At 41.3% G+C, this 27,519-nt stretch overlaps 1 protein-coding gene across 4 annotated transcripts in view; it reads right to left on the bottom strand.

Annotated features, from left to right (window-relative positions):
- Positions 1 to 4,106: 4,106 nt before the first annotated feature.
- unc13ba (unc-13 homolog Ba (C. elegans)) overlaps positions 4,107 to 27,519 on the bottom strand; it is a 163,168-nt gene continuing 139,755 nt past the window's right edge. Inside the window, exons 19-43 of one of the 4 annotated variants that reach the window (XM_076730110.1) lie at positions 27,185 to 27,262; positions 26,758 to 26,835; positions 24,787 to 24,807; positions 24,417 to 24,455; positions 23,984 to 24,016; positions 23,831 to 23,845; positions 23,667 to 23,696; positions 21,289 to 21,315; positions 20,256 to 20,300; positions 19,928 to 19,942; positions 19,774 to 19,794; positions 17,394 to 17,420; positions 17,087 to 17,107; positions 16,440 to 16,460; positions 15,635 to 15,661; positions 11,693 to 11,781; positions 11,428 to 11,565; positions 10,814 to 10,937; positions 9,516 to 9,560; positions 8,864 to 8,935; positions 8,483 to 8,630; positions 8,293 to 8,349; positions 7,688 to 7,771; positions 6,749 to 6,908; positions 4,107 to 6,651 (exon numbers count right to left, since the gene is read on the bottom strand). In XM_076730110.1, coding sequence (XP_076586225.1) covers positions 6,369 to 6,651; positions 6,749 to 6,908; positions 7,688 to 7,771; positions 8,293 to 8,349; positions 8,483 to 8,630; positions 8,864 to 8,935; positions 9,516 to 9,560; positions 10,814 to 10,937; positions 11,428 to 11,565; positions 11,693 to 11,781; positions 15,635 to 15,661; positions 16,440 to 16,460; positions 17,087 to 17,107; positions 17,394 to 17,420; positions 19,774 to 19,794; positions 19,928 to 19,942; positions 20,256 to 20,300; positions 21,289 to 21,315; positions 23,667 to 23,696; positions 23,831 to 23,845; positions 23,984 to 24,016; positions 24,417 to 24,455; positions 24,787 to 24,807; positions 26,758 to 26,835; positions 27,185 to 27,262 — 1,698 coding nt within the window. In that variant the 3' untranslated portion in view covers positions 4,107 to 6,368. The remainder of the gene's footprint in view (positions 6,652 to 6,748; positions 6,909 to 7,687; positions 7,772 to 8,292; positions 8,350 to 8,482; positions 8,631 to 8,863; positions 8,936 to 9,515; positions 9,561 to 10,813; positions 10,938 to 11,427; positions 11,566 to 11,692; positions 11,782 to 15,634; positions 15,662 to 16,439; positions 16,461 to 17,086; positions 17,108 to 17,393; positions 17,421 to 19,773; positions 19,795 to 19,927; positions 19,943 to 20,255; positions 20,301 to 21,288; positions 21,316 to 23,666; positions 23,697 to 23,830; positions 23,846 to 23,983; positions 24,017 to 24,416; positions 24,456 to 24,786; positions 24,808 to 26,757; positions 26,836 to 27,184; positions 27,263 to 27,519) is intronic. The other 3 variants (XM_076730112.1, XM_076730113.1, XM_076730114.1) reach the window with 3 other exon arrangements.

The following is a 27,519-nucleotide window of genomic DNA, read 5'->3' as shown; positions in this document are numbered from 1 at the left end:
AAAGGGAATGGAGAGGGGTCACGGCACAACAAAGGCATCCGATTTTCCAGTAGACGTACTCCCAAATCTGTAGACACAGAACATGTCATTCAGGGAAGATGTCTTTTAATACGGGCTGCTTTTGATCATTTTAACCTTGTTTTTATGAATTTCTATGCTCCCGTGGTCATTAAATTATGTTTTTATTGGTTGGGATTTTAATTGTACTCTAAATGAGATTTTAGATTGGAACCATGCAGAGCCTTATCCAGCTTCCCAGCATGCTTTGAGGCGGCAGGTCTCTGCCCATGGCCAGGTGGACGTATGGAGGAGGATGCACACAGGCTCCAGGCAGTACTCATGGTCCCACGAGTGAAAACAAAATGCCTATTGGCATTTTAATTCAGTTTTAACATTTGACCAAAGTTTTAGAGAAGCGTTATTTTTGGAATGCTTTTAGACAGACAAAGAAGGATTTTACCTGTCTAAGGCAGTGGTAGGACCATGGGAAAGTCCAGATTAGATTATTATGCCAGCAGCACACACTCAATGAGACATCACTGGCTTTAGCCAACCTGCTTGACATTAAAGTTCAGGGTGCGTTGGTCTGGTCCCGGTTACAGAGCATCTCTGAGATGGATGCTCCCTCTGGCTCTTTCTTTGGAGAGGAAAAAACGGCATAGTTCTCAGAGGGAGGGAGGAGGGAGGAGGGAACTAAGCGAACCAGGACAAATCTGCAAAAGAGCAGTAGGTTTTTATTTATCGTTATTTGCAAGTGACGACTGTGAAAACAAGGAGCTGTTAAAGGAGTTCTGTGCAGAGCTACCTCAGGTCTCTATGGAGACTAACTCCCAGCTGGAACGTCTGCTGGGCATAAAGGAACTGTATGCAGCCCCCCAGGCCATGCAGGGCCACAAGGCCCCGGGAATAGACGGCCTCACAGTAGAATTTTATAAAGCCTACTGGGATATTATAGGTAAGGATCTGTTGGATGTATTTAATGAATGTTTAAATTGCGGTTCGCTTCCACTCTCTTGCAGGACAGCGGTTATTACGCTCCTGCCCAAGAAAGAACACTGAACACTGGATTGATCGCATTAGATCAAGAAACGGCTTTTGAATGCGTTGAACACAGCTTCCTCTTGAAAACCATGGGGAAGTTTGGGTTCAGCGCTGGTCTCATCGCCAAGATCCAGGTGTTGTACTAGGACACTGAGAGTGTGCTGAAGGTGAACGGTAGCTTGTGTGCTCCTTTTAGAGTGCATAGAGGTGTCTGGCAGGGCTGTGCTCTGTCGGGGATGCTCTATGCACTCTCCCTGGAACCCCTCCTTCTCAAACTACATTCAAATGTTAAAGGATTGATTTTTTTTTAAAAAAAGAGTGGTTTTATTGGTTTATGCTGACAATGTTGTTTTTATTAAGAACCAAGATGATATAAAAACACTAACAAAAATCACTGATAATTATTCAGTTTTATCCTCAGCCAGAGTGAACTGGAGTAAAAGTGAGGTGCTGGCGGTGGGAGAGTGGCACCGTGGCCTTCCAGTTCTCCCCCAGAACCTGGTCTGGAAGTGTAACTAGCCTGGAGGATGATGTCTGTCACTTCGAATATACTCAGTAAAGGGCTAACTCATCCTCAATAGCTGCAAGACGCCTCAGCCTGGACCCTTTAATGGACTGGGCCAGAGTACAAGGTGGAAACAGTGAGGGTCATATGTTTGAGAAATGCTTAAGTTTACATTTCTCTGAATGGTAAACATTTCTCAAATTGTTGAGAAATAAAGTATTTTAATCAAATATAGAAATGTCTGCTTACAATATACAACAAGGAACCATTTTGGTCTGACTAGTAATCCAACAGCAGATGTGGCCTAATAATCTTTTTGTTGGTGGTTTTCACCACTGCTAAGGCTTTTCAATTAAGACTTTGAAAAATATTGTTCTATTGAAGAAACATTTACCAGCTGGTACACAGAATGAATGTTTTAAATGTGTACCAGTAATCAGAATGATGCTTATTGCTTATCAGTACCTTTACAAATGGTCTGGTGTGAGGTTTGCCGTGTTGTACGGAGAGACGTAGTGTGTGGGAAATCCAATCTAATATTTTTTAGTAACAAGAAGCCTGTGGTGCCCTCGAATGGAAGTTACAAATAATATTTACTGTGGGAAAGTCAAGGCTAACCATTGTGAGGAACTGTGCTCAATATCTGTGCACTTTAGTTAAAATCTGCTTTTACATTTGCAGAAAAGGGTCCCTCAAACTACTGCACCACTTCAGTTCCATAGAGACCTCCCTCACAATGGCCACAAAGTAAAAGCAGCACCTGACAGCCCAACACTCAAACACAATCCAATAATTACAACATTCATAAATGTGCAATGTGCAGTGTTTTTGAAACTTGTTTTTTGGAGACGTGTTGATTCCATGTCAGTCAATACACTGGGTCCTCTGACACCAACCCGCTGCCTCTCCCCATCACATCTTCAGGTCGGTTGAAGCTTTCTGGGCTGCTGATGACACCGGACGGGGCACCTTGCAGCTTCACATCTCCCAAATCACCAGCTGGTCTTCTTCCTGTAACAAAATCTAAAAAGTCAGTTCTGGTTTTTCTGCATGTAACATGGCAACAGCATAACACAGTAACATGGATTAAACCTGTATCAGCCATCGACTTGAATGAATCGTGTGTCAGCCCATTGAGGTCTGCTGCTCATGTCCTCTGGACCGTGGCTGAGCAGGAGGCACTCACTGCCTGTCTTCAGGGAGGGAAACTTAACAATATTGTTGTTTAAGTGTCTTTTAAACATCTCCCACAACAGAAAAATAAAGACAAAAAAGCCATCGCTGTCCGCGTGGCAAATGAGCTAGCTAACATTCCGTTTTGAGAAGTTAGCTTGTAGCTGTGAGCTATATATTATGGGCTGACGTTAAATATGACACATTATGAGGCATTATTTCACTAGCTTGCCCATTAACTTCGCTTTCTAACAATAAGCAACTGCGTTGTTAGCATGACACCACAGTTAACCAAGCTAAAGTGTCTGTATAGTGTCTGAACGGGTTGAAATGCGTGTGTCTCACGCCCAATGCGTACTAAGCGTTGATATCGCTGTGTCTGTCTGTGTCCCCGCCCCTCCCCCTCCGCTCAGTGCGTGCACACAGAAGCCATCATACGTCATGTAGTTGACCAATCACGTGCGGTTTGAACAGAAAAAAAGTCCAGAAAGTTCGCGACTGACACATCAGTAATTCCTCTACCTGTTCCACTGTTACCAGAAATATCGGCACAGCTTAAATAATGATACCATTATTTAATATTCATTGTTCGGAAAGCGTCACCAGAGTAAATGGGAGGCCCTCATTATAGACTTATAACTGTGTTAGATGACAGAGCTGATACAATCACTCATTGATTAGTCTGCCTCGCTGGCATTAATGCCATCACCGGAATAACTTTTTTCCGGTGTGATCACATGTGAATTAGTTGAAAAACGTAGGATAAAAGTGGAAAGACAAACAAACAATGCGTGAAACTGTGGAACTGCTCTGAACAGGTGGACTGTGAGGGACACACTCATCATTGGCACCAAGCCTGCAGTCAGATGGTCATCAGTAACCTCTGCTGCACCTCTCCTCACCATGACACCAGACCAGCTCAGGACTGACAGGATAAAAGCCACCAAACAGTGTAAAAACCAGACAAATCTGCATAAATGTGGATGTGCAGATAACATACTGCATCACTCCCTCCACTGACCTTTTTTTTTTTTTTTTTTTTTTTCCATATGACCTATGTTTTTACTTCATTTTGTAATTTTTGAGGTGTGGAAATATGCTATTTTTAGGGGTGCCCTGAAATATGTTATTTCTTGTTATTTTCAGCTCCATTATCGTTATTATGTCTATGGAAATCAGGCCAGCGTCTACAGCCGATGAGCCAGAGACCTCCAAAACATTCTGAATTCAAGTGACATTGTCACTTGTGAGCCTGTAGGGCACACAGTAGTTCTGGGAGATTAGAAGTTCTCACACACACACACACACACACACACACACACACACACACACACACACACACACACACAAAAGACAGGACCCACTGTTTTCATTCATAAATATTTTATATACAAAATATTGTTACAAGTATAATCAACATATGTCACATTAGAATAATGATAACTACTTTACATACATTTGATCAATCTTCATATTTCACAGTACATACATGTAAAAGATCACAATTCTAGCTGACTTTGTATACAATAAATACATGCTCTGGTCGTAGGCTTTAATTTTTTTTATAAACTTACAGTTATTTTAAACAGAGTGCAAGAGTTCAGCTGTCACAACAGCTGTGGCCATTGGAAAAGATCCACCTTAATGCACTTTAACCCTACTGCAGACAAGTGTTTGCTCTGTTTAATAGACCAGAACCAAAGACAAAACTCTACACTAGTTTCCAGACTTATCTCATCTAAATTGTACCAAACATGTCCTGTGGAGTATGGAGCCAAAGTGCAGCTAGTTTTGGCAAACATGCAGTAAAAAGTGGGACATCCACAATGGCCACATCTGTCTGCAGACAACCCAAAATATGTGACGAGAGCTAGTTCAACATGGCTCACTGAACACTTGCGTTCCTTGGCACGTAGTAAACAGACAAGAGTGTGGAAACCCAGTCACATTTCAGTCAACTGAACAACCTGCCTGCATTTTTCTTTCCCATCTAAGTCCAAGTTTGTAGTGCGCCTACACCAATCAGGTATTTAGAAACATTATGATTGGTACAGTGACTGTGCATGCATGGCGAGGCTGTGACGTCTGAAAGATGTTTGTTCTCAACCAATTTAAAACTGTAAAAGTAGACGCAAAAAGAAAATCTTAGAGGTTCTGGTCTGGTCCTCCATAAAGGTGTTCACACTATTTAACCCCAGGAAACAGGTTGTCATATTTTGGCTGTTTCCAGTCAGCGCAGGCGGACAGGTAAACAGTGTTCATAGTCACAGTTTGACACTTGGCAAAAACAGAAGAGCTTAATTAAAAACCTCTGACACTGCATCTCCTCTCAGTGCAGCTTCTCTGCACTTTCTTCCACAGTCTAGAAGTCATCCTTTAAACTACTACCCACAATTCCTTGCTTCTGAAAAAATCTATATCTTTTTACTATACAAGTCAATGTTGTAGAACACATTCATGTTTAAGTCCCTCTTAATCCCGCTGAGTACGGTGAGTTAGCTACGTTAGCTAGCCAGCTGTTTTTAAGGCCATGTAATTCCTGTCTCATCTTTCTTTTCAAGTTTTTATGTATTCAGTCTGGGAGAAATATAACCAGGAGTTCATCATTAAAGGGTAACACACATTAGCAGCACCTGGAAACACTTTACATTCACCCTCTGGTTTGCCGTATTGTGGCGACCGTCTCCCGACGACTTCTTTTTTTCTGTGAGATGTCTCTGGTGCTACAAGTGTCAGCTTATGTGAAGCAAAGGATGTGGCTTGTGATGTAGCCGGCATGTGTTGCGCTTCATTCTATGGCCATGTTAAATGAAACGGGTAACCCATAATCCTTTCAAAAAGGACTGTAAGATTTTTAATTTTTTTTTTTTTTCTCAAGTTGGAGAATTATGGTTGGCTGCTAAAATCCCAAATTAAAATTTTTGAAACTGTATGGCATTAGATCATTTTAATCTGTTTTCTGTGACATTAATCAGATGGTTAATACTGGTATCCCCTGCCATTTTTCAGGGAAACAGTAATGGATATGATAGTATCCAACAGCTCCAACAGTGGAGCCGAAGTCACATGATATTTATTAGCAGTAAAAAGGCCTCAGATGCTCAAACAGTACAAGAATCTGGGAATACTTCCTCCAACTCTCATCTCATATCATAGTTATTTATGAACAGTCTCATAATAGCAGTCAAAATTTCCTGTTCAGGTCCATTCAGTAATTCTTTGTTCACATCTGCTCATATTGTCAGGCAGACAGTGACACTAATCCATTCATTCCAGTGAATGGATGTTTGGTCTAATATTGATTGGCATTTTGAGGTCGACTCTGATGGCCATCAGATGACACACGTTTGATTTTATCCAGATTAATTTGCTACAGACGACCTAAACCATGAGTCATTAGAATCCTAAGATCAACAGATCAACTAAAAAGACACGACTGTGTCTTTTGAAGGATCTCCTCCATGTTGAATATTATCAGTCAGAAGCTTTAATAGTCTGTGTTCACTCAGGATGAAGATGACAGCGCTCATAAACACCATATAGAGCCGTGAACAAGTAGCCCTGACCCGAAACTCTGACCATGATCCATGACAGTTTCTCATTTCATCATTTCCAGCTATCTCACACCTTGAGTCAGTGTTTCTGCTGCTCATCTGCCCTCCTCCACCGGACGGGTTTCAGATTTCAGCTTGACAAACTCCTTGGCCACCTCGTCAGCCGGCCGCTGCGACAGGATACGCATCACCGTCATGCCTGTCTCGTCGGTTTGAATGCGCGGCCCGAGTGGACACCAGCACACGCAGCTCTTGCGGTCGGCGACGTCACGCAGCTGAACCACGGCCATGCCGACCACCCGGTCCGCCCGGCCAAAACAGTAGTCCTTCACCGTCACCTGGAGCTCGTAGCAGTCTGGGGACTCCTTACCGAGCACACTGCAGAGCAGAAGAGGAAAAATTAGCTGTTAATAGACTGCGTCCCAACACACCTGGAGCTCATTTAAAGGTATAAGAGTTTAGATTTCACACTCACAACTGGAAAGCCTCGTTGAACTTCGCCGTCCAGCTGTTGTTCTTGGATTTTGTGGTGAACTTGCGCTTCTTGTCAGCCAGGAAGGGACCAACCATGGAGACTTCAACGAAAGGCCGGAACATCCCCGATGTCTGCCACTTCATGTCGTTCGCGGCGATGACTGGACGGAGAGAAAACAGATGGAAAGAGGGGGAGAGCACATGAGACAGAGATTTTTAAGATTCTCTTCTGACAGATCTTGATCTAGATTTTGTTTTTAAGTGCTTAATTCACATGACTGTTTGTCTGTTTTAAGGACCAATGATGCAGTGAAGCAATGATAGAGTGGAAATATTTCTTCCATTGCTTCCCTCTTTAAAGGCCAATATTTGAGGTTTTATGGTTTTACAGTGTAAAACTATAAAGTGACATTGCTGCATATTACTATCTGCTTCAGTTCATTTCAGTAAGGTATGAAAGTTAACTTCCAAAGCACTGAAACATACTGAGACATTTTGCACACTACATGAAGTCATTGTTATTAATTCATATATTTGGTAATGTCCTTGTTGGTGCTAAATGTGAGTGAGTTGCCTACAAGGATTCTTTTTAAATGTCTTCAAAGTTCATCTTTGATCTTGAAAATACCCTGAGGTGAGATTGCCTGATTTCATTTTGTTGCTCCCAGTTTCGTATGAATCTCAAGCTTCAGATGTTATTTTATTTTATTTATGTTTGTTATTTGAAGTTTCTGCCTTCCCATGTGATGACTGGAGGTGGTAATGAATTACTTGTGCTTTGGACAACGGTTGGCAGTAATATAAAGAACAGACAGCTTGTAGTTGATGAGCTAAAACATGCAAAACCACCAGAATAATTTTGAATTCAAGATTAAAGATTTCAATAAGAAAGAGGTTAGGCGTGTGGCAGTACGTAGTATTTTGAGTTTAGGAGTCTCACCTCTGACGTTGACTTTGCGGTCCTTCCCAAGCATCATGTCGATCTGTAGAACAGCCTCTCCGATGGGCTTCTCTATCCCTGAGCCTGCAGAACGAGCACATTAATACGATTAACATCTTAAAGCTCACTCCCATGTTTTCCTTTTATTTTTACTCTTATCGTCATCTTACTGCTGCTGCATTGATCCACTTATCTTACACTTCAGCTTTGGGCAAACTTCAAAATTAATTTTACTTCATAAAGAATGTGATGATGATAATTTGACACAGCGCTGTATCTTGTATAGTATTACTTGTACGGTTAGTTTTTGATTAAATGATAATTTTCTAATTTACAGCATCATTTACAAACCCCAACAACACACAGAATGAAGCATGAGCTTTGCTGCACCAGGGATGATGAGGAAATATTAATGTTTTTCTCACCTTAAATGGTGGATTACACATGACACAGTGCCTGGTTAGTTAATAGAGTGAAGCTCAAAAAAGTACTCAGAAAGACCTTCAGTTAACTTCATCAACCTCTAATATTTGGGGAAGAGAAGAAGCTCAGTGGTTCCCAGTTCAACCTGAGAAAGCCTTCATTTCAGGGTGTGGTGGACTTACCCCTGTCAGGTCGAATCTTCTCATTGCCAGTGATTCTGATGCCCATCCCATCATGCACTGAGAGGACAGGGAAGAGCAGAGAGGAAACTTTTTAATCAATCTGAACCACCTTTACACTGCATATACTGTATATGCAGTGTGTGTGTGTGTGTGTGTGTGTGTGTGTGTGTGTGTGTGTGTCTATGATCACCTTGGGAGTGTTGTGTGGTGACGAAGGTCTTGATGAGAGCATCGGTGCTCTGGGAGTAGAGGGAGAGGGCGTAACGCAGTGAAGCCAGTTCAGGACTTTTCTCGACAAACGCCTTCTTCAACCCGTTTCCTCCTGCATGGAAGTATTGCTGAAGGAAAAGGTAGAAGGGACGGTGAGAAATCAACCAGAGAAAACTTTTCCACATAACAATGAAATTCATTTGTAAACATGAAGTTGGCTCATGAATGGTTCAGAGAGACATTTCTTAACATTTCACCATTGTCTGGCATGTTTTAGAAAGGATCATATCAGCTTTTCAAAATTCACCAGTTCTTGCTTGACTTGGATCTGAGACAGACGAATGTGCAGGCCTTCACCTACCTTGATCGTCTCCAGCCCGGCATCGATAATTATACACTGTTTGGGCGTCAAGGTTTTGGCTTCACCACCTCCCTGCAGCAACCAGAGTTCACAGACTAACATTAGACGAACTTTCCCCAAAAGAGCAACACTGAAAATAACCAGTGACGATTGAGACTCATGTTCAAGAGTTTTAAGCTGCAGCTACTAAAGATGCCGAAAAACTTCGATGCCGCCAGGAAAACCTGCAAGAAATCATGGCTTCCAAAGCTAATTCACTTACTTCTCAGTTATATAAATACAAGAGAGTGTAAAATTCTTTGGTTCCGGCTCCTTGACATTGCAGCAGTAGTACGAATAAAACTAAGAATAAGGGCTTAAAAGTACCATAAAATAGAAGTACAGTAATACAAAAACAAATTATTAAAATAAAAGTAAAAATAATGTGCTGCTAAATGTGTAAGGTGCTGTGTGTGTATAGCTATGCAAATGCTCATGTGTGTATGCCGTTGATGTGTCAGACAGGCAGACAACAGGCCTTTAGTGTCCATCACTGATACGTCTGTGTATGCATGTCTTATTAGCTGTTTTGAAATAATTTGTTCCATTAATAAGATATTATGGCATAAACATACAAGAGGCTTTGCCCCTTTTGCTGCGGCCTGCGTGTTACCTTGAGATTAGACAGTCCTTTAGCCGCTGTGAGGAGCTGGGCGCCCTGCAGAGAGGAGGAGAGAGAAAGGGGTGGATAAAGAGGGGTTCTACTTAGACTTCATGTGATATTATCATGCTTACATGTACATATACATTATGTACATCACAGTTCTCTGTTCAGGAGACAAGATGCAGCAATTCAACATGATTCACATATTCACAGAAGAAAATCAAACTAGATCAAACTCATGTAAAGATCAGTACATTTTGAATTTAGAAATGCACCTGTTGGCATCTACCACTAGATGGCAGCAGAGCACAGCTGCTGATCTTATTGCTGAGGGACAGAGACGATAATAATGCAACATCCACGATCCAGTAGAGCATAAACAACATGTATTTGCAGATTTTCTATAATACCTCCCATTCATTCCATTGTGCTGTTATAATAAACTAGCAGATTTTGTTGATATATATCATCTGTGCCAGTAAACATTGTGCTCACTTTGTCAGAGTGATGCTCTCATAATGTGGAAGCGCAGTCACAAGCTGCTTTAGTGCATTTTGGAAAACCTGTTTGCTGCCGACACTAAATTCATGAGCTTTGCTGTTGAAAGACACAACACCAACAAACCAACATGGATGCTGAATGTGAATGTGACAGTATGACTCACTTCATGTGTCATAAACTGTTGCTGTTTGGTTTGAATGCATCAAAAGGGGAGTTTTGAAAACAGTCCCTGCCTGCTGCTCCAATACCACATGAAAAACTCAGAACTTTGAAGAAGACATTTAAAGGAAATCATTATGAAAAAACATTTACAAGATTCAATTAAGTGGTTGGCAATAATAAGTTTAGTGTATGTGATTTGTGCTTCGTGAGGAGCACGCACATCCTTTAATAGCTGTGTGTTTGTGTGTGTGTTTTCCCATCTCCTTCACTGTCCTCTAATTCCTCTCATCAGTATGTAAGGCCTGACTTGTGTTGAGCGTAAGACATCTGATAGAAGAAAAGAAATAAGGAGTATGGATTTCTTATCATACAGCTGCTTCTTGTTCTTCGACCTTTGCGAGGACCAGTTTTAGATCGTATGATTGAAAATTTGCAACAGAGGACATTTGGAAAAACAGAGCCTCTCATATATGAGATTATCAGACCTCTGTAGTGAGGTTACACTGGCCTTTACTATCATACCGCACCCAACTCTCCAACTCCAACTGGAGCAGTGGAGTACTCTTTTACAGTTAGAATTAGGGGTAGTTCAGGCTCACGGTTGGGGTAAGGCAGGTAGGTGTGATGCTGAGGGTCGTACTAACCAGGCTGTCATTGCTCTGAGGCAGGACGATGGTCTTCTCCAGGCTGCTCAGGACGATCTTCCACAGATCCTTCAGGATCCTCTTCAGCACTGTCTTTTCGCAGATGTCAGCAAAGATACTGAGACTGGATCACACACAAACAAAAATGTGAGCTCATGCTCGTTAGTGCCAACAGTCTTCACAGCACAGTGGAAGTCATTGCAGAGGTCAGTTTTCCACCAGTCCTTCCATACTATACGTCTTTTTAATTACTTACCTAGGTGCTGTACAAAAGAGTAAACATGATGACAGTATTGAACATGCATTGGACACATTGAAATAGGACGACTGTGGCTTTTTCATGCCAGCTTTTAATACTAGTTAAATGGATACAATGCAAAATCTGTGTACATGTACGTATGTGTTCTGAATGTTTGATGTGTGTGTAAAGGCAAATGTGTGTCAGATGTAAGGCAAATTAAAGAAAAAATATTCATTTTCACAATATGCTTTCTCTTGGAGATCACATGATCGATCGTAGCCTAATAAATCCCAATAAAAAAGTTAGAGCCACGCTCCTGCAGTTGTCTGCCGGCAGCTTACAACAGGAGCCACAGAGCCATGCTTTGACTTACTTCCCATCCAGGAACTCCATGAGGGGCCTCAGCATGGAGTCAGCATCTGCCTCTGCAGTGTTGTGGTTGGGTGGGCCTTTGATCTGGTAGAGGATCTCAGCCATCTGACGCATGCAGCCGTTAATACGAGTCTGGAAACTGGAGGGTTAGGTGACAGAGAGAAACTTAGACAAGAAAACTTCCACATGGTGGGTGGAGGCTTGTTTCTGGGACATACTGGAATACTGTGTGTGTGTGTGTGTGTGTGTGTGTGTGTGTGTGCTACCTCTTGGCAAATATGGCGCTGAAGTTGTCCAGGACGGTGCTGAGCTTCACCTGCAGCTCATTGAGGATTTCAGCTGCCTCTGTATCCAGCTACAACACACACAAAGATCAACAGGAGGAGAAAGGTGATAACAGGTTATTTAAAGCCAACAAAGGTGGTAACAGGTGACTTAACGGCTTTACAATCACTACACACCATCTACGGAATTAGTCACATTTCCTTTTTTGAAAGAAAGTGTGATTAACAAATGAATGGAGCCTCATTCATCAACTGCATGAGCACAACACTGTGCATACGCTCATTTCCATGCATCAGATTGATCAAGAGGATCTGTTAAAGACGTTCAGTTGTGTGATTAAAAAAATGATCTATCACATCTGGGTACAGTTTGTTATATTGAAAAGAATTCTGTTGCAGATTCAACATTTTTTTGACAAACCGCTTCTGAGAGTGCCTTCATTTTGGCTTAGCCGAACCTCATTTAGCACTACCTCAACCTTATCATCAGTAAAGATTGTCTTCTTTATCTTCCTCAGTTGCAACATTTTCCACACAACAAGCTGTCCTCTACAAAGAGATGCTGTTCACCATTTATGATATTTTGAAGCCATATAAGCTGTGTTGTAAATAAGTCATGCATGAGCAGACGAGTGCGGAATAGGTGCGATTTATCCTTGTTCATCGCATGCAGTTGTGCATGTTTAATAAATAGCAACTTTCTTCTGCAGACGGACACAGTGTAGCAGCAAAATCAATATCACCATCTTTTTAGTTTCTCTTCAGATGTTTGAGCAGAACTGTGCACGCAGTTTGCAGCAAAATAAATAGGTATGAAGCAGATTCGACTGGCGGTTGAAAAGGAAAACATAGTACAGTATGTGTACATCATTTCCAGTGAAGGAGTGTATTTCAAGTGTGTAGACGAGTTGAGTAAGTTTGTGTAACACCGCATTCATTTCTCAGTGTCAGCGAGTGAGACACTGTGAATACAATGAGCATATGAGTCAGAGATACACACAATGGCATATTTTGTGTGTGTAATGACGCTGCTGCATGACGAATGTATACAGAGCAGTAAACAGGAAAGAAATGCTGACTAAGATGCAAATCTCAAAGGGTGTAACCAAGCGACATTTCAGCTGAGCAGAGTTTGTAGATATAAAGGGAGGAACGGATGACGAGCTCATTCATGCCTTCAAACCCATTCAGCAGTGCCTGAAAAGAACGCTTCAAGCTATAAAGAGCACAGTTTCCTTACGCCCAAGTGCCAAATCTTCAAAAACATACCACAAGAGGAAGAAGTAAAAATGAATTTTTTTTTTAAATCAAGTGGAACTCATTCTACAGCAGGAGGCCGTCACTATATCCCCAGTTAACAGACTTCTTGAGAGTAGAAAGCTGAATTAGGTGAACATAATAACAGATGATAAACCTGGTGGGAGGCTGGTGTTCAAAGTGGAAATACGGAGGAAGTCACTCAAGAGGTGATCTAAAATTAGCTGACTCTTACACAAAAAGGCTTTAAGAGCGAGAGTGGTGCATTTCAAAAGCATTTTTGTTACATTTGTTGAAGTTCTCTTTACATCCTGACAGAAATCAATAAATCAACGCTCTGACAAAGAAAACCCCAAAATAAATCTGGTATCTCTGGCATGGTATGATGAAGGCCTGTTCAAGGCTAATTTATGACTACTGGTCTTCGCATCACATCTCCTTTCCCAGCACTCTCTCCTGGATGTCCTCCAGCAGTACTCAGGCAGTGTGTGTGTGTGTGTGTGTGTGTGTTCGTTCATGTGTTTTGGGGAAGTGGCTTTGGAGAGAGGCCTGAAGAGAGCGGATGTGATTTTTTTTGGTTGGTCTGTCGGCATTTTCAGCATCCGGTAGTCCATATTTAAGTGAGATCTATGCACTGACAGATGTCAGTGTCAGGACTTCTAGGGTAAAAATTTCACACCAGGGAACCTGAACCTGGTTTTGATGCCAAATTCCCTACATTAGTCTAATAACACAGTGAAACTGCTGTAATAATTAGTGTTAACTTTAAGAGGTCAGGCTCAGCTGCAGAGCACTCTTAGATCTGGCAAGCATTTGATGTCCTGCTAAGGTTTTGTTCAGCATCTGACTGCGTTGGCTATAAAAGGAGCCCGGGGCCAAATGCAATGCAGGCAGCGCTATGACCTCTGTGCTAAAATTTTAATGGCTTGATCGTGTTGTGAGCCCTGTGTGTTGCTGGAACAACACGCAGGGCTTTTTGTTTATGGGCCTGTAGTAGTAGTAAGTAAATGCAAGATTTCGGGTTTTGTGGCTTCAGACAACACAATCCATCTTTTGAGAACAGACGTCAATTTTCTGTATCTCTTACGACATTGTTTCAGCCAGTATTGGCGCGTGATTACATTTTTCTTAATGGTTTTGAGTAGTTTGCATTAATGCTCAAGTAAATGGAGGTGCATACAAAGAAATGACAGCAACATCCAAGTCCAATCAAGCAAAGTGCTGCTAAACCAGGAACAGACGGCTTTCAGCTTTAAAAGATTTTTCAATATATGGCATGAATGTAGGCACTAGAGGTTTGATGGCCCAGCGTAATAATATCCAATCAAGCAGAATAATCAAAAACACCTGTGTGGGACTGACTGTCAACATGATTATTATGCTGCAGTCATGCAATATTGACAGAATGTGGTGAGAACAATTAACTATAGGTGTATATATATGAGTACGAGACATCGTACCTCAGAAATTCACACGTCTCCAACGTGCAATTACAAGTCAGAGGCTGATGTGAACATGTTTTGCCCCTCGGCTGCTCGTAATTAGTTTCTGGACAATATCATGTGAACATAGCATGTGCTATCACAGACCTTGAGTAATCCATTTCTTCATTTGTCAGTTACTATACAGACAGTGCAAAGCTGCAAAGTGCAGTTTTGAGTGGTGGTCCAGCCTGTAGGATAAACTGGCCTTGAGGAGCCTGGTAAAAGACCTTCAATAAACCTGTAAAATACAGCCTGAAGCTTATTAGTATGCTGGACCTCCAGCATGCACTGCATGTTACACTGGCCAAGTGGCTAGACGATTGCAAGATAAGGCATCTTAAAGTGTCTTTGTCTGAAGTGTGCCATCCATAACTGTGCACCTATGTTATTAGACAGAGGACGTTGGGCAAACTGCCATAACATATAATTGGACTAAAGAAAGGCCATGACTTTCAAGTGACAGTGTTTTAGCATCTTGGAATTTAATTGGGAAATGTTGCAGGGAGTGAAGTGAAAGGTTAAACTGTCCACGCCGCCCCTTCAGACTAAGTCTGCTCTTGGTCTGAATCCAAAAATGAAATGTGCAGCTGTGTTTATGTGAATTGCAAGTGTCAAGCATAGTCAAACACCTCTATAGATGAGTGTGTGAATGAAACGATCACATGGTCACTGTAACCCACAACAGCAACTAATACTGAACCATTTTGGAAATATTAACATTTTAACATCAGCAAGGAGTGTAAAAAAATCCTCCTGCTTTTGTATTCATGCACAGTGCTACGAATTTTTGGCACCCAGCTCCCACCACCTTTACCCTGAATAAAAACACGTGTTTCCTATTTCAGCACTGTGTCCATATTGGACATCACATTTGATGCACGTATTACCTCCCACATAAAACTACCAGGCTTTAGTGTTGAACTTTTCATAAAATGAACTTCAGTTCACTTGGCATAATTCTTTAAGATTTCAAGACGGGAGGAGAAAGAAAGTGATGCAAGTAAAAGTGACTAAGAAGCTGCTTTTAAGAGAAAACACACACACACACACACACACACACACACACACACAAGCCCGCGTGGCTACACTCTCCTCACTACAACCACAGCCTGAAATTAGAAGTGTCCTTTACAAGTTACAAGTGTTTGTTGGACTCTTATCTCTCTCTACCACCCAACTGTACCTTCTTTGTAGCAGCTGTGGCTTCAGTCTTCCCGCAGAGACAGAAAGGAAAAAAATGAGAAAAGACACAAAAAGGAAGCAGAAAAAGTCACACAATACTGAGAAGGACAGCGATGATTAAAACGGACTCTAATAAACACAGACACAGGGCTGTCCTTTATGGTATACAGCGGGTGGAAATAGCATGAGGGTTTATTTTGGGTGGGTTTTTGTGTTATTGTCTGGTGGATTGGGTAATGGTGAGTGGGTGATTTTAATAAAAGCTTTTTGTTTATTGCATCTGCTTTATTGAGGGGAAAAAAAAAAAAAAAACTGACATCATCTGTAGAAATGTTCCACTGCTGTCTGATATGACACTGCTGCACATTCACTTCATCCCAAACAGGAATTATCGGGCAGATTGTCTCATTTATACAATGAAACATCAGATATGTGAAGCAGATGTTTTCGTTTACGCTTACTACATGGAAGGCCAGCTTATTTATATAAGACTTGTGTTTTTGCTTTTGCCAATGCACACACTCGCTGAAACACGAACATCATTGTTCATACGCTCTGCTGGGGACTCTGTGTCTGCCTGCAAGAATAAAAAGAATATTTTTTTTAGGGCCCCCAAACAGCTGCTTAGTCTGCTCAGCCTCATGTCGGCTCAGGACTACCTGCCGTATTAATTTTGTACATCAGGCTAACTGCAGGACAGTGACGTCTATTGTTCTATAGCTGACAGGAGTTGCAGTTAAGAGGAGAATCAGAGGGAAAAACTCTACAGAGGAAAAAGGGAGATGACTGTGACTGACTAAACAAACCTTGTTTACTTCCTCCTTTGACTGGTGAGGGGGGGAAAAAAACAAAATAAAACATCAGACAGCTGTCCTCTGTGATCGTGTTTTTCACTGCTACAAACACAAAATCTTCTCTGGAAAATGATAAGCCAACAAGTTTACAGTGAAAGAGTTTGAATGAACTGTAACAAAAACAAAATGAGACGACTGAGCTCAAAAACAAACTAAAAGCTTAACTTGGAAAAATGCCCTTATTACTGTTTACAACTAGGCTATATTGTTACCTCACAGCCCGATAAGTTACCATACTAAAGAAAGTATTCTTTAACATCTGCTCAGGCTCTATAACTTTGTAACTGTGTGAGGTTTTCACACACTTTGTTGACTGCCTATTAGCCTCTTGGTCTGATGCCTTTGCTGGCTTCTTTTTCAATCTTTGTGTCCATCAATTAGTCAGTACATCCAAGGTGATCATTAGGGCTTCAGTCAACATGGGCAGAATATGAAACAGGAATACAAGCCATGAATGCAGGACAAACTTGAGAAAGATTCATATTGTCGGAACTTTTAGGGCTGTTAATGAAGCTTTAGAGCCTTATTCATACTCCTCTGCGCTGTTTAATCACAAGAAATCTAAAGCGAGGATGATTATCTGCGTTTTAAGCACCCACCTGTTTGCTCTTATTGTCCTCCTTGGGGCAAAGATGAGAAAGTAAATGTTTAAAAAGAAAGAAACACCATTTATGTCTTTTTTCTTACAAACAAACCCCTTCTATTGAGCTAGCTTTAAGGAATCAAATCAAACTAAATTACAAATATGGCGTGTACAGTGAATTCAATAAATGAGTGCATTCAGAATGAAAAAGGGGTCAGAGGTTTACACAGGAAGGAGGGTAAATCTGAGTAGATTTGGAGAAAGCAAATATATATCAGAAAAGCTGAAAGAGGAGGTAAAAGGCAGAGTGATAACAAACCAACCTGCTTCTCTTTGTCTTTCTTTTCAGTCTGCAAAGACACACATTTGTCAGTGAGCTCCACTTAGACCGAGTCAAGACCACAAGCGTCACGTCAGCATCACGCTCATGTGACGACGGCGTTCACGTGACGCTGAAGTGACTGTCTACGGGTTCACACTTGTCCGCACATTTTTAAGTGTCGAGCAGCGTAGAAGCAGCCAAATAGTGTGCAGTGTGTGAGTGTCCCTGATCTACTTTTCCCATCAACGCTGATATGTGTGATTGACTCTTCAGTCATTCTTGATTTTACACTGAACCTGACGGTCAAGTTGCCATTGGCTACTGTTTACAAAAGCAATTTGTCAGTCATGGCTATAAAAAACTAGATTGTAGTTGTTGTTTTTTGCAGTGGTCTCCATTTCAGGAAGCCTGCTGTTATATACATTGTTTCATTTACCGACTTTGTTTGTCACAGACAGTGGCAGCTGTAAACAGAAGAAGAGCACTCGCTCTGTAAACTGCAGTAAACACATGAAGTTTGAAATGACAAATAGCCTACTTGCAAAACACATATATTTATTCAGCGCCTTTTTATTGGGCATCAACTTCGTGTTTACGTACATATTGTTGAAAAAACAGACTTTCAGGCTGCATACGCCCGTGAGCCTGCACTGAGACGCTGCAGAGAGCTGCGTAGATTAAAATGAGAGCCTATCTGACGCCTGAGACGTGCCACGAAAACACGCGTCTGATACACTTGCGGTCTAGACAAGGGGCCCGATACAAGAGGCACCAGTACAAACACATGTTCACACAAAACAACATTCACACATCATAACAGATGCACTCCTTCTGGCACTTTTATTAAGTTCACCCTCCCTGTTAGCCTCTAGTTCCTCCAGGCAGCGACTCACAGATTTATTAATCTTACTGTTGCCTTCAGGTCAGACACTCATCGGACCAGTCCCCCCCGTGTATAGAACAAATACAGACTGCAAGGTGTTTCTCCTTTTAAAGCACACACAGGACCTACACCTTCAGATAGTGCCTGGACAAACATTATCAGACAAGATGCGTGATTTCCACCACTTTCAACTGATAATAACACCAGGCACGCTGGTTGCCGATTTTAACATAAATATCTAGAGGTCTGAAGAGTCTGCAGTCTGTCCTTCCAATCACCAAATCATTTCACTAATGACTTGCTGCCTGTGTGCTTGAAGGTTTGGTGATGTGAAAACAGCTGAGAGGAAAAGCTGCAGACTCTTGTTCCTACAGGGCTCATAATTGGACCCCACCTGTCTGGAGCTGACAAAAACAAATTTTTGAGGAGTGACAGTTTACACTTTGGCCTTATGTTGTCAGAGATGAAGACAAACATGTCTGTCCCTCCCTCACCTTCGCCACAGCGCTATTTCTCTGTCGGGCTACTGGTTATTTCAGTGCTATCAGGAGCACTTTTTAACTGGTTTGCTGTACTTTTTCCTTTAGTTGTCCTCTTTTGAACAGCCAGTACCTCTCACAGTGGGATCCATGTCATTACTAACTCTAACTGCCATCCAGCTCCTCTCTCCCCCTCAGACTCACTGTAATGTTACAGTTCATTTTAGGTACCATCCTGCACAAAGTACCAGCTCAATAATACAATTATCTATTTTCTTCAAATTAAAAAATATAGATATATGTATCTTAGGTTTTAGTTTTATCAGATTAAAATTAAGGTAAATATTTTGCTTAAACTTGCAATAACTGATTTTTTTTCTGGCCACATGGAGGCCGACGCAACAGGCTGTGAACACATCATATCGTCACCTTTTCAGTGGAATTTTGCAATTTTTCTGTCTTTGTGCTGCTGCAACACTTAAATGAGGCCTCTGAGGGATCAATAAAGGATTAGTTTATCTTAAACCTGTTAGCAAACAGTTGCTTTTTTACATATCCAGCATTTCTGGCCACCACTCTGGCCACCTGATGTATATAACTCCAATATTCACTCCATTTTAGCTCTGGTTTTGGTCTCTATCAAGTCGAGAGGGAAATATCTATTGTTGCTAAATGCTCCACTGTGTTCACCAGCTTGTCTCTAACTGTGTCTCTCAGCTGTTTGCTGCTGAGCAGCTAGTAAAGAGTGGGCTTTTACAGCATGTTTGCTGAAAACAGCTGCCTGCTGTGGTGCAAAATGATGCTAGCAGTGAGAGTGAACCAAAACATTAAAGGTGTGTGCTGGACAGCTAAATGATGAGCTGAAAAAAGGTCGAGAATGCTCTGTAAAGCTGAGGGGAGGGGATGATTCTCTGTGTCACATTATTTTCACATTGACATTTCATCCATTCAGACAAACATCTCTAAATACTTAAATAACATGACTAGTGTGCACGAACTGAGCTGAGTTGCAAACACACCTTCTCCTTCTTAGAGTGGGACTAGGAAGATGTGAAAAGAGAAAAAAAAAAAAAACACAAATGACATAAATGTTAATAATAAAAAAAAATGAAACAGCAAAACATTGATCATCAAGATTAAAGGGTACATGAAGGCTCTTGGCTGATGGCTCACCTTTTCCTTATCAAGCTATTGGACAAAGAAAAGAATAAAACAAAGACATTAAGCGAGACAACGACAGAAAACAACAAACAGAAGGCATGAGGAAGACAGTAAGTTAATGGCGATGGAAATTATGAAAAAAAAATGTGGAAACAACATGGTCAGACACACACAGACACACACACTCAACAAGACACTGTTGCACAAGAGAATCGCAAAGTGAATGGAGGGTCTAGTAAAAGGCATCTGACGATTTCAGTCAGCTCTGAGATGACAACCAACAGGAGAGGAGAGGTTAGTTGTGGAGATGTTGAAGGAACCTATCGTAAAGAAAGCAAACCTTCTCCTGCTCCTCCTCACTGTCATCATAGGCCGAGGACTCGTCCTACAGGAGGACAGATGGTAGACAACTGCTTTCAGCACAACATGGACACAAACTAAAACATCGTCTTCCAGCAAAATTCAACAAAATAACAGCAAAACTCTAAAAGACTGTTCCACTTTTGGAAGAAAATATCTGCTCAGTGATGAATATTCCACTACATTTTACCACTGTGTCTCCCAGGCACCTCCCTTTGTCGACACACACTGACAGCTCAGCATTTTCTTTTTAGTACTGAAAGGTAAAAATATCTCAAGTTTCTGTTCACCACTTCAACCAGATTGTCAGTCTTCCTGGATTAATAGCAGGGGCCACGTAGCACCCAGCACCTGAAGCATCTTTTTAGTGCTGCTAGCTGTAATATGAGATGTCTGGTGGAAATGTTACAACAAGATGCTAATGTGCTTTGTTATGTGCTGCCATTGACAAATGCTGGACTTTTTCCATTATAAGACTGAGATTTTGAGAGAACAGTGACAGAGCCCAGGGATGATGTCCAGGGTGCGTTTGATTTCAACCAACGGAAGTCAGTGCCAATACTGGACAACTCCCACAGTTTCAGCGGTCACTGAATCAACAATCAGCGACTAAAGCTGCGTCAGACAATATTTCTACACCATGCATCTGATCAGTGCACAAAATGAAATAAAAATGTGTCACCCCACAAAGAGAGACACCTCAGATTCAAACTATTCATAAACAAACACAATAAAGTCTTATCTTATCTCATCTTATCTTGTTAAAACTGAAGATTCTTCAGATTTCCAGTGTGTGTCAAGCTCAAAACAAATCATATATTCTCTTCTACTCAATACTGAGCAGGTAGTTGAAGCTTACAGTTTAATATTCTATTAAGAGTCCACTACATTTTGGTAAAAGCGGAACAAATATACACAGGTAAGTGTAGTTCACAAACACAGCACAACACACACACACAACACAAAGTCTTGGTTGCACAAAGGCCTGATTTCACTGGGCCTGACCAACCAACCTTTGTCTCCTTTTCTTTGTTGTCAACCTAAGGACAGATGGGACATTTCAGGACCAGAGAGAACAGGGCAGATAGGAAAGGGCAGGACAGGAAAAGCAGGACAGCATCAGCAATCTTGCCTTTTTGCAAAAATAACTATGTTGTTTTCTTACAAGGCAGCTCATAAAATAAATATTAAATATTTCACAGCTTCAAAATTGGTAAAATGAGCCATCAACAGCTGTATGATCGAAGGGGCACGTGACTGCAAAAAACACTTCAAACAGAGACAGACTGCAGGAAACTTAAGTGGAGCTGTACTGCTGAACAGACAGCACATACACATTGTTTCTGTTACTTATGAGGACATTGTATTGGCTTTTTGTCCCCAAGATGGATGGATGAGTCCCCACAATGTGACTATGTGAACAAGTTTTTCCTCACAACCTGATTAATACTGTAATGTAGCACACCCTGATCTTTGTAACTGCAAGAACTGTCACTGACATAATGAATTATTACCTTGCCTCACATGTCTAACCTCAACCTTTAATCTAACATTCACCTAAATCTGACTGTAACCCTAACACCTCCTTCTCTATTCAACATTTTCACTGAACCCTTAGCAGCAGCAGCAGCAATAAACAGAATCAGCCAAAGCACATCATAAAATCAGTCACTATGCAGATGACATATTGCTGTTCCTACGAAACCCTGCCTCATCACTACCATAAAACACTTAACTCCTTACTTTCCAAAATGTCTTCACTCTCAGGTCTAATTGGTCCTATCAAAACCAGAAAAGAATGCAAAGTACCTTTTAAGTGATGCAAAAATACATTGTAGAGTTTATCTGAGGCTTATGTGAGGTATCAATGCATATCTTCCAAAGTTACAGCATTTCTTGTACAAAATCCCTTGCTTTTGTTATCATTCTACCACTGCAGTGTGACAAGGAAACACTGTCTGTGTTTAAGGCTACCCGGCTCAGACAGCCATGCTGTAAGTTCACCCTCACTTTCTCTCATTAATAATCTGATCACAAATAAAAGAAAAGTACAAAACAGGCTCGCAACTTAAAAAAACACTGAAACTTGGGTTTCTTTCAGGGATCTAGTCACAAACATTAAGAATCTTCCTCTTCATAAACAGCCCCTTTATGAAGGAAGTCTTGTATCAAAAGTACCTCTAATGTCCCACACAGTCCATGTAAATTTTTCAATGAGCACATGTGGACAGCATCAATAAAACCCCACTGCTTTCAGGCCAATTTTCATAACTAAATGCACACACATTATACACTGTATACACAATAATGTCAGACACAAAATATCCAATGACTGCAACGGAGCAGCACATTTAGCTCATAGTGTATCTTCACTTTAACATCCCACTTAACATCTGTTAAGACAACAGTAACTTTGGTCATTAAGCAGCATGGCCGAGACTCTGCCACACTTTCTTCACTCTCTGCTCCAAATCTGACTTTCCCCCTCCTCTCTGACATCCCACAGACTCTCCACACTCAGCTGCCAAACAAAGCCATTTCAAGAAGCCATTTAGTGGCGGCTAAATACAACATTTTTATGCACTATCAAATTCAATTATCCGGCAGCCCACTGTCTAGTCTATTAAGCACTCACAAGGGGAGGGAGGCTGTGTTAGTGCCCTGCTGTAAATGTGTTAAGAGCATTGCTAGCATGTGGTACCAGAGGCTTTATGGACTTTTTGGCATGGAGGGATTTATTAAGTGTGTTTTGGGAGAAGCAGATGGGGAGTTCAAAGGGGGAACAGTCTCTTGATAATAGGCAAAGAGTATTCAAAAATGTATCTAAAATGTTTCCCTGTGATTTTGGGCAATTTATTATCAGTTTTCTTCCAAAGCAGAAAAAATAAGACAACCAAAGCTTTAAACCTCCCGCTATGTGACACAGAGGGTCTCGAGTCTGCAGGTTTTTATTTTATCTTTAGTCTTGTAGTAAAAGCTTCAAGCTGCGTGTAGGCAACATATCACTACAATCCTGATTTAGAAAGTTCAATGACTGAGACCTTGAGACGGAATCTGAAAATGTTTGATTATCCATGTCCATTTGTGACCCGTTTTAACAAACAAAGATGTTCAATGACCACCTGTAGAGGTCCAGTGATAGTACTGGGCAGCTCACATGAATTGGTGTGTTATACTGTACTCATTAACCAGCAATTTTAACGAGTCAAATTCAGAATTTAACAAGATGAATAAATATTTTGCAACTCCAGTTTCTACCTTCCTTACAAACATTGAGATTAATATGATATAAAATGGCCAAAATCACAGGAAAATTCCATTACTGTTTGATAAAGGATTTTTTCTTTTTTTTTAATTTTGATTGTTTTTTCCTTTCTTAATTTCCTCTTACCTCAGATCCCTCTGAGTCTGAGCAACCAGACTGATGTTGAAATGGATAAAACAGAAAGAAAAGAAAATGAGACAAAAATGACAAGAAAAAAAAGACTAAAGGACATTTAATTAAATGATATGTAATGAAAACCCAGATGGAATGACTCAGCATCCCTCTCTCACCTTGGACTCCTCTGACTGGCAGCCATAAAGATTGACCCCATCCCCCCACACAAAAGACAGTTATTTTGAAATACAAAAACAAGGTTAAATTAGCAAAAAAGTGATTTTTGTGCTTTTGTTGGCAGCTTTGCTTTGTTGACGCAGCCTACCCACCATGTTATCCTCCCCGTCATTGCCACTGATGGCCTGGTGGAGATCGTAAGGAAATAAAACCAAGTAAATTATATAAAATGTAACGCAAAGAAAACGTGATTATGTTAAGAAAAATAAAACAAATGCATTATAGAAGTCTTTTAAGGAACTGATGCTCTGCTGAGATGTTGTTAAAACGTGGTTACTGTACTGTAGGTGTCAGTGTCATTCTCACATTTTGCTGGTGTTCAATAAAACAAATACTAGATGAGACACTAATTTATGATAATGATATTGCCACAAGCTGAAATTAACTTCCAATGACACTCATTGTAGATGACTTTGTCTCCACAGCAGGGCCCAAACAGAAAGCAGCCTTGATTCATGTTGTTAGGTCCACCTGTGTCACAACCAGTAGGACACCACTAAAACATGTTTGAGATTGTTGACCCACCTCCTCTTCATCATCCTCAGGTTCCTCCTCATTCTCAAGCTTTTGGAAAGAAGCAGCACCGTAGTTGAAAGCACAGTCTTTTTAACATTATAATAGGTATCAGGGAAAAGCAAAGTTTATTTCTGGGGAGGAAAACTGGGAGTCTAGGGAGTAGGAGGAGGAGGAGAAGGAGGAGCTGATCGCTTGTTTATGAGAAAATTGGGATCAATTGGGATCAACCTAAAAATAGATGCACACACTACTGGGTTTGACAGCTGGCAGGAGGTTCAGGGTGAGTTTTTGCTCTAATGAACTTGTTTACTGTGGATGTTTGTGCTCCAGGAGCAACAAGGGAAAGGGAGTGAGGGCAAACAAAGAAACCAAGACGTACCCTCTCCTCCTCAGCAGTTAGCTGTAGAGACAAAGACACACACTCAATCTCACCTTACTTAAATGAACTCACACCCTCTGTATACACATGCATACACATGCTGTGGCAGGGAGGTAAAATGAGTTGTCCACTAATCAGAGGGTCAGTGGTTCAATCCCTGGCTCCTCCAGTCTGCATGTCAATGAGTCATTTGGCCACATACTGAACACCAAATTGCTCCCTGTCAGTGTGTGTAGATGGGTGAATGCTGGCATGTGTTGTAAAGCACTTTGAGTGGCGGTAGACTAGAAAGGTGCCATATGAATGCAGTCAATTTACCTTTAAAGTTTCACTGTTTTCGAACACCTGCTGCACCTTTTGCACTTTCATCTGCAATCCAACGTCTAAAATAATCTGAGCTGTTATATAGAGCTTTCTCAACGATTAATGTCCCAAAAATATATCAGCCAGTCTACTTTCAAGCAAGACTGAGCAGTGACGTGAATGTCGCAGGAGAAATACAAGAGAGGAAACTTCTCGAAAGGCTATCACTGAAGACAAATACATACTGTAGATTTATTCCCACACAAAACACAGTGTTTCTGCTGGTGTTTTTCAAAGTGCTGCCATATTGCACACGAACGTTTACAAGTATACAACACCCTCTTATTCTTTTTCCAGGTTTCCTCCTATTTATATACCTTTGAAACATGTCAACTACTCTTACAGGGTCAGCACAAGCACACAAAAAAGTAGATTCTTGCATGCATGTAAAATCCAGTTCTGCTGCTTCTCCTTGCACTGACTGATTAACCCAAATAGATATAGAATGCTTCCATTACACTTATTAGGTCACACCTGGAGGATGGTAAGTTGACCCAAATAGGGTTGTCTATATATTAGAACATACCACAAGGAAAAAAAGGGTATTTTTTGTGTGTAGGAATTTGTCTCCAGTCTGTGATTTCAATGGCTGGAGCTTTTCCTGCGTTCAAACGGCACCTCCGACATAGCCATCAGTGGGAAAATGTTTATTACCTGTTTGCAACATTTTTCTGATCACAGCAACTTGCTTAACACCCTTCAAGATCTGTTTCCTTTCATTTGGTGGGTGTGTTGGGGTGAAACCCAAAACGTCGACACAGCAATTCTACACAGCAATGTTGCAGAAAACACCACAGTGTCCCAAGCAGCCATCTGCACCTCACCGCATTTTGCTTCATTAAACATGTTAAACTTTTGTCCTTTATATTTTACATGGATGCAATAAATGTGTCCCTGATTGGTCGTCTTCTCCCTGGTGGAAATGCAGTGACAAAGAACTCGGTTGGGCGACTGGACAAATACATCAACTATTGGTAATTAGCTGAGTCCATCGCCAGTTTTTTCCAGTAGCACAAAGAGGCCAGTAATGGCTAAGAGGCAGCAGGGAAAAATAGCTTGTAGGATATTCTTACATCTAACTCAGTGAATGAAGGGTTTATTTGTGCCTTTATATCAACAGTGGCTGCTTTTGGGCGGATGGTGGCCAGGTGGAAAATTTTAACACATCCCTCAAGTGCACTACAGACCAACATGATTCACAGAGGCTACATTCACCATACATGACAAGCCTGCACATTTATTTGATGTTTTTGTTGCCATTATGCTTGAAAACAGTTCCAACAGAATGTTTTTCAAAACATGCTCCGGTCTCTCCAGTCAACCCACCTTTTTCCACCAATTTGATGGGGAAAGCCATGTTAAAACATGAATTAAGAATATTACTGTGAAGCCTGGTCATTTTCAGTCTTGTACTATAAAGACTGCAAGCTTTCATTTCAACTTTTTGACTTTGAACCAGAGAGAAACACCTCATCAGTGAAATCACTGGCAGCAGGTTGGAATGAAAAACTCAGATCTCAGTGGCAGATGATTAAAAACCAATGGTGCAGGACAAGCGGTAGATGTGTGTTTGAGTGTGTGTGTGGGTGTACATCTGCTAACACTCACCTGTTTTGCTCCCATCGACTCAAACATCTTCTCCAATAGGACCCTCATCTGCTGGATGTTGTTCATCAGCACACAGGGCTGGAGGAAGATAGATGAGGGAGACCACGGGTGCAAGTGGACAAAAGAATGAGGGAGACAGGAAGTCCAGGAAAGAGGGAAAAGTCAAAAAAGTTAAAGTAACAACACCAGAGCAAATGAATGAACGCCAGGCAAGAAAAACAAAAGGCAATGACAGGAAGATGAGAGACGGAACACAGAGAAAACAACAGAGATATAAAGAGTTAGAGAAGTGGGCAGCAGCAACTAAAATATTAATCCACTCCACAGAGAGGGCCCTCGCTTTCAAAGCTCTCGGTCTCTCTTTAAATCAGAGATGAGCTCGGAGCAAAGTGGTTTGGCTGCAGAGCGACGATGCAGCAGTACTCACTATCTTCTCCTTCTCGCAGTAGGAGGGAAAGCTCTTGGCCAGCAGGGCACAGTACTGCAGCAGCACTTTGGTGATTGTCTGTGGAAACAGGATAACACACATATAGGACATGTTTACTATGGGGACTTCTGGGGTAGTGAATCTGAACTCTTTACTTCTTCTTTAGTTTGGTCAGGTGAGGACACTGCTGTTTGAACTCATGTGGTGTCAAAAATTCACTCTGTGAGGACGTCTGTCTGTCTTTTTGCTGCAGGCAGTGAATTAGAGGTGATGTCCTCAAAGGGTTTGTTATGTCTTTGGGGGAAAGTCAGTCCCTGTCAAGTCTTTAGTCTGTA

The sequence above is a fragment of the Chaetodon auriga genome, chromosome 5 (genome assembly GCF_051107435.1).
Source record: "Chaetodon auriga isolate fChaAug3 chromosome 5, fChaAug3.hap1, whole genome shotgun sequence".
NCBI classification, from domain to species: Eukaryota; Metazoa; Chordata; class Actinopteri; order Chaetodontiformes; family Chaetodontidae; genus Chaetodon; species Chaetodon auriga.
Note: the sequence above shows the minus strand (reverse complement) of the source record. Positions and strands in the feature narration are given on the sequence as shown.